The sequence below is a fragment of the Cariama cristata genome, unplaced genomic scaffold, assembly GCF_000690535.1.
Source record: "Cariama cristata isolate BGI_N322 unplaced genomic scaffold, ASM69053v1 scaffold18116, whole genome shotgun sequence".
NCBI lineage: Eukaryota > Metazoa > Chordata > Aves > Cariamiformes > Cariamidae > Cariama > Cariama cristata.
In genome coordinates this window covers 1-7,227 of record NW_009620552.1, presented here as the reverse complement: position 1 = coordinate 7,227, position 7,227 = coordinate 1, and the positions used below count along the sequence as shown (strand labels likewise).

Sequence of the window (7,227 nt, the reverse complement as noted above, 5' to 3'; positions counted from 1 at the left end):
CGAACCCCAGGGAACAGGGCCTGATATCGGCAGCACAAAGCGACCATTAGAGTTTTGCACTTTATCCTTCAGAAAGATAGAGACCTGCAAAAGAATATTCCACCTTTGAGAAAATCAGTTACGTATCTCCCGATCTGAATTACTTGAAGTCTGACCTTGCAACATTCCTGCCTAGGCTGGGGTAGCTTTCCTACAGATTTTGATGCATACGCAGAGACTATGATCCAGGCCAAAGCCAGTAATGTAGAGTTGTGGTCCAGAAGATGGGCAGACTGATCTACGTTAAAAAAAGTACTGTTTATGCACTTGAGCATGATCAATTTATTTAGAGAATATCAAGCCCCATGACTTCAAACTCGGGTTCTGAGCTTCATACCAAGTTTCCACTAAAAGGAAAAACATCTTTATCAACTAGCAAATCCATACTAGTAGAGATTCTTTTTTTCATAACATTTTAGAATTACTGAGTATTATTGTAGATGTGCTCAATTTGTGAAATTTTGAAGACTGAAATTACAAGCACATCAAGATGACTGAAAATCGTAAGTAACAAAACCAAACCTACAGTGTAATTACAGCAAGATACCTTTGCACTCTAGCCACAAACTCCCTTTCATTCTTCTTGACTAGTTGTATCGGGCTCTTACCCTTATGTGCATGTCCTGAAAAAAAATGAGGAGTGTTTGCCTGATGAGCTGAAATTCACCGGCAGAGAGACAGCTGTACGTCTGGAATAGAAAAACCATCACGTAAGGCTTTGCAAGTGTACTGTGTCCAGCCCAGGTAAAGGTGGAAACAAGTGAATCGGGATACTGCTGCCCAAAAGCGGTACCTGTGTGGCAGGGGAAGCAGAAGTGACATGGGGGGGCTGCTGGTCATTATCAGTAATTATTATCCGTGACTAAGAGTCTGATTTAATTTCTGCCAAAGTCAGTGGAGACTTTGATCAGGCTGAATAAGCAATGTATTGATCTCAACTCAGCCAGCAGAAAAATAACACCTGACTCGTAGACATCTCCCTCTCTAGAAGCCCTTTGGAAACATTTCACGACATCCCAGAACTTTTGACATTTTATGAAATGAGTGTCCCTTTCACGGGGACACTCATGTTCTTTGTCCAAAGAGTTACAGCAGCGACGTGAGCAAAAGTCGCTAACCGGGAGGCCAACTTGTTTCGCTTAGGTTAAAAAGAGGGGAAGGTTATTTGGATGGCTCTCTGAGGCTGAGAACCTAACAACCTCCACACTTGATACGGCACTTACTGATGTAGTATTTAGTCTCTAAGATTAGCTTGAACGAGGAAAAAACCAATCTCAAACCACAGCATGTCCCATCAATTTTCTAAGGATTCTTACTTCAATCAGCTGTCGGAAAGTTTCATCCACCTGGTTCAGAATGCCAGGGGAATCGCATATGAAATCCTTGATCGCGTCCAGGTGATTGAACGTGACCAGCAGAATGTCTTTGGGCCGAGGGCACAGCAGCACTTGGTATTTGAAAGCCATGGTCATAAGGTCGTACAGCTGCAAAGTAACACAGGGAAACTTTGGTTCCATCAGAACACAGCCAGCGACACTCTTTAGGTAACTTCGCGTTGACGTAGAAGGGGATTTAGACATTTAGGCTAGCACCTGCCTATGGTAAGGAGAGCCATTTCAGCTTGGTGTCCTAAGAAAATGAGACCTCTGCAATCACATCGTCAGCCCTCCCGCTGGTCGCTCCAACTGCCTTTAAAACTACTGCCAGTTTCAACAACACTGACACCCAGGCGGAGGCCTCTCAGGTGATCCAGTTCCTACAATTTTCTTCAGAATTGTCTGGACATACTGTTTACAGGCAAAAATTCTAACACCTGCAACTGCAAACCAGTGAATGCTAATACAGAAATACATATATTTATACGCACCCACATACGTATATATTTTTAATATATATAAAAAAGCTGATAAACTTTAAAGAATGCTTACTGAACCTCTTAAAATCAAACATTTAGCTATTAAAGCAGAAAGACTTAGTTCTGAAGTATCTGACGCTACCACGGATCTCCCCAAAGTTCCTTGGCCGAGAACCATTTTTACAAAGAAAGCAAACGGAAAGAGGACTGTTACAAAATCCTTCAAAACTACCGTGACGTAAAGCCACGTACTAATTATTGCAGTCAGAAGCTTGCGAGCGGTAGGACGAAGTACGGCATGGTCAGGACTGGGCTGGTGGTGGGTTTTACCTTGTCCATGCTCGCCTGGTTCAGCCTCATGATCGAAGCGTGAGCTAGCCGGTCGTACACTGTTCGCAGAGCTTTCTTGGAATAGAGTTCCTGTGGTTTAAACAGCTCTTCCATAAATTTTTTATTGAACATGGTTGTGATGATGTCATTCATAACTGCAAAGACAAAGAGTCTCTGTTTTTTGCTTCAGAAACAGCACGTTCATCGGATTCATTCCACACTGCGGGCTTGGACACTGACAGCTGCGAGGACCGACACGAAGGCTTACCTGTGAAAGCTAGGTACAGAGCCGCGAAAGAAAAAAGGAGGAGGAAAATCGCTTCTTAATGCCAACATCTTTCTCAATCCCGCATCGGTCTAAGCGAGCCGCACGGCTCCTGCCGACCGTCCCCGGGGCAGAAACCCTCCTTGAGCTGTAGACAACACACCCTCTCTTCCAGTGGCACTAAGACTGGTTCTCTTGCCTTGTTTTTACAGCTATGGCTAGCGCTTTTCACTTTTTAAATAATTTTGTTTATCGGCTACTCTGACATGTATTATCTATAAAACCACAGTTCTGCTTCCTCCGAGGACTGCTTTGCACCGCTCCAGATTTTTGCAAACTATAGCTAGCTGACTCTGCCCGCTCTCTCTTTAGCCTTTGACACCATTAGTCTATTTTGCCTTCTTAACAGAAGCTCCCGAACGATTCAAGGCTCCTGGCAGTACTTGGTTCACATGGATTAACACTGACAAGTATTTAGGGAAACGTTTAAAGCACTGGGATCTGTCAGGCCACTCAGGGCTCTTACACAGCAGCATCTGCAGGTACTAGAGCACTCCAAAAGCACAGAAATCCAAACTTCCTTACGCGGGCTTCGGTTTTTTATGTGCAAATTTAGACACGGAATTGTTATGCGACTTACTCGAGAGTACGCAGAGATCAGGAGTGCTGAGTACAAGGGCTGTGCTCTGGTTATCGAGCTTTTAATGCAAAGAAGATAGAAAACGTTCTGCAGTGATTCAAGCAGATGCAGCATCTTAGTTTTGTGCTGGATCTGATACTTTTATTATATGCCTGATACATTCTACAGAGTTATCATAAATAAGCATTTATTTCTCTATTAAAAAAAAGGTTAAATAAAAATTTCAGTTCACACAGATTACTGTACAAACATGAATTTTCCTAAGCAGATGACTGTTACTGAAGCTCATAATGCCAGCTGATTCTTATGGATTATAAAAATCTCAGAGGAAGTAATAAAAAAAAAAAAAAAATAAAAGAAAAAGTGAACCTATACATAGTGGTAGTGATTAGCTATCTGAAATACTGCTATATTATTCACTGGCAGGTTAGACACCTGGCTTTTCACAGCTGTCGTACCGGAGCTACACAAACAGCCAAAAGAAAGTCACTTCATCTTTTCGTAGATGATTAACTCTCCGGGGAGCATTGCTAGGTGCGCTGTAGGCGCCCAGAGCCTGGACACGGAGAGCTGTTTTCCTGAGGCCAAGCGCCTTCTGATGCGATTCTCTCTCCTTGCTTCAGCCTGATGTTTACGTGTGTTCTCCCGCACTGGTGCACGCCACCGGTGACACACGCGCGTTTCAGCATCCATCGCGCTGTACCTAACGGGGCTCACTAGTTCCTGTTTTAAGTACCCAGACGATACAGGCAGATCTCAGCTCAGCTTCTGAGCAGTGTGGATTACAAATACACCTAATTACAATGGGGAAAAAAAATCCCTGCCCTTCCTGGGGAGGGAGAACTGTCCACAAACCAATCCCTGCTTGCAGTCTGAGGCAAAAATCCTCACTTTTTTTCAGTGGAGAAAATCAAATATATTAGTATTGGTATATATTTCATTTTGCAAGTAATCAATTACAACAAAAAAAAAAAAACAGCTTTAGCCTTATACTGCTATCAAAAAAAATATTTTTAAGTCGCTTGCATACGTTGCCGCCACAAAGGCTTCTTCTCCATCTTTGGAGAGTCACTAACGACCAGCGCTGTCAGGAGACAGACAACGTCCCAGTTCGCTGACGGTGGCTGGGAGATACTCAAATGGAATCGGAAGATCTGTGTTAACCACACACCCAGCCTTACATAAATTATCTTCTGAAATTAAAATCTCCTGTCTTGGCTATAAAAAGAACTGAGAAAGACATAAAAAATCATGGTAAAGGGCAAATCTCGCACGGTATGTTTGATAATGACACAGCAAAGAGGTCTGAGAGCACAGGTAGTCCCCAGGGAGATACTGACACCATTCTAACGGTGGAAAATAACAAAGAAAGGAGCGTTAGCTCAGGGAAAATGGCACGCCAAGCAACATAGCATAAAAGCAATTTAGCAGAGAGGGGTTTCATCAACTGGGATGGGGAGAGGGAAACCAAGTATAGACAATGCGATGGAGAGAAGCGGAGGATTTACGGTGGTTTTTGCCTACATGTGCCGTGTCACTGGTGACAGACACGTTCCAACGTCTAACGTGCTGTCACGTTACGTGGCTGGGATGCATGACATGAGACTGGAGTCTTTATGCCTGGATTACGCTTGTGACTCCCGGAGGACATTCAAGGCAGCAGAGGGAACGTTACGAGTTCAAAACAGTCACTCGTTCGACTTGCAACAGGTTTATAGTTCGTAACAAGGTCAAAGGCAGGTGAAGCTGCCTTGTCTTGGCTTCATCAGCATCAGGCTGGGCTGGTTGCTCTATGGAGCTCTTTGGAGATCGCCCCCAGGCACGGTCCATAGGCAAACGTTTTTTGATTGGCCAACGTGGGATCTGCATCTGTGCCACTGCCATCTAAATTATGATAAAGCGGGCTTTTATTCAACTCGTCATCATTCTGGATGTGATAAAAGAGGAATATGGAATCTTTTCGACTTCTGAGGTGTTCAATGCTGGAAAAAAGCGTTCTTGGAAACAGCGCATAATGGTAGTGCAAAAAAGAAAAAAAAGCTGGGGCAAACTCCAGGACATCAGTATATACCTTCAGTTCATATCCAAAACCTACAAACGATGCTTATTTTGAAAAACATGAATCATAACCCTGATCTCTCTTAAAAAAGGGCTGCTCAAAAAGGCACTGAAAGTTCTAGTCATGTTCACCTAGCAAAAAAAACCTAAGAGAGTTTAAGAAATTTATTTCCCCATCCAGCTCCTGACCACAGCCCTCGGCTGGAGGCTACCCTTTCGAGGCAGAGTCCTGCATTTAAGCAGAACAACCTTCACAATGCTCATGCAGTTCTATGCTTGTATTAAAATGATGCTAGAAAAATACAAATATCATTTTGGCTAGAAAGACAGCTACGATAAAAAGCTTTGATCTATTTATAGTCTTTGTTAAATCAGCAACTTATTTTTGAAGCCACATAATTTTGAGATATTGTCTATTTTTTCTAACTTCTATAGCTAAAAATGCATTTTAACGAACAGGTGAGCATTATTATTCCTCTTTGACACTAGGACTAGAAGGCTGCAGGAACAGCACACGGTGTGTTCACGTACGATGAGCCTCATGTGTGCATGTAGTGGTGTTTGTCTACTGCATGCAGCTGAAAGGTTACAGTACCTCGTTTCCTGTCCACATCTGTCCATTCATCTACACGAAGCATATAAAACAAAAACATCAGTTCGAGAAGTAAGAACAATAGTTTAAGAATAATAAAAGAAATAAACTAAAAAAAAAATAATCTAACTAAGGGTCTTTGTTTTCTCATCAGCATTCAGTGCTTAACAAGAACAAACTCTTCTGTTACTCGACATCTTTCACTTTCAATGAGCACACAAAGGACGAAACCTTGCCCTCCCCTTGGAAAAAATCTCGTTGCTTCAATGGAGAGAAAATTTTACCCTTGATTGAATCTTCGCGTGTTTTGCCTTGAGCTTGGAAAGTTTTCAGCTGTTTTTCGCACTTACAAGTGAACCATGTTCGAGTGAACAGTTTTAAGCATTAACAAACCCCTCAGAGTGGATGAAACCCCATCTCAGAAAAACTGACACCCAATTTTTTGGGAGATGAAATACACCTGTGGATAAACTAGTACAGATCTAATTCTCCTGCTGAGATTTTCCACCAAGCATGGATAATTTAGTGCAAGCTCTAAAACTTAAGACCTATGTGAACAGTAGTAAACTTTTGTCAGATCATTCTCTGAAGACACATATGAATAAAGAAAATCTGCACTGCTGTAGGGAGACCTTTTATGTTTGTGTTTAGCACTTCATATTGGATGGGCAGGAGAAGAAAAAAAAATGTAACAACCTCTGCAATGCTGAGTTAATATTGAGTTGATTTTTTATTACAAAATACTAAAGCTTCCTGAAGCACATTCCCCATCTCACGACAGGAGGCTTTTGCCTTTAAAAATTCTTAAGGCAAAGCTGTTTTAATTTAAAAGCGGTGAACAAAGAGGTGCTCAGCTGTAAGCTGGAATTTTTGTGCATGCGTGTGAACGCACAGGGCCTACTTTTACAATAATTTTGACAAAACGCTAGACTGACAGATCTTTATAAAAGCTGGACAAGGGTTTCAGGATCCATATTTATGTTATTTGAAGTTTTTCTTAATTGCACATGCTTCTTCTGCATAGGCTTTACAAAATTATTCCTGGAAACTGCATCCGATCGCAAAGCAATCTGGTCTTCCCGAAACAGTTCAGGACCTGGACTGAGATGCCCAAATCCTGGGTTATTTTAATTCCAAAAGTATATTTCTGAAGCTCTAACCTCTGAAACAAGTACAGAAACAGTGAAATGTATTTCAATTTCTACCTTATCTGCATGCATTTCACAAATTAGCTTCAGTAATACCTTCAGGCAGTTATTGCCACAGAAGCTTCACGAGAGCTGATTAACTCAACAGGCTTTACTTCAAATTCCAGACAAGAAGAAACACCCAGGACTAATCGCTGCGAGAGCGTTGTTAAAGCGCGGTGAGGAAACCACTTGCCCGAGACTCCTTCCGACGAAGGCGGAGCCTGGGATGCTCCGCTGCTTTTGAAGCACCCTTCCACC

The 7,227-nt window shown here is 42.3% G+C and overlaps 1 protein-coding gene across 1 annotated transcript in view; it reads right to left on the bottom strand.

The window, feature by feature from the left end:
- The window catches only part of OSCP1 (organic solute carrier partner 1), a gene marked incomplete at its 3' end in the record, with an annotated part of 8,652 nt that extends 2,812 nt beyond the window's left edge, over nucleotides 1-5,840 (bottom strand). Inside the window, exons 1-5 of the mRNA XM_009701658.1 lie at nucleotides 5,783-5,840; nucleotides 2,225-2,379; nucleotides 1,356-1,523; nucleotides 648-728; nucleotides 1-84 (exon numbers count right to left, since the gene is read on the bottom strand). The exon at nucleotides 1-84 is cut by the window's left edge and continues 10 nt beyond it. Of these exons, the coding sequence (XP_009699960.1) occupies nucleotides 1-84; nucleotides 648-728; nucleotides 1,356-1,523; nucleotides 2,225-2,379; nucleotides 5,783-5,840 (546 nt within the window). The remainder of the gene's footprint in view (nucleotides 85-647; nucleotides 729-1,355; nucleotides 1,524-2,224; nucleotides 2,380-5,782) is intronic.
- Nucleotides 5,841-7,227: the final 1,387 nt, after the last annotated feature.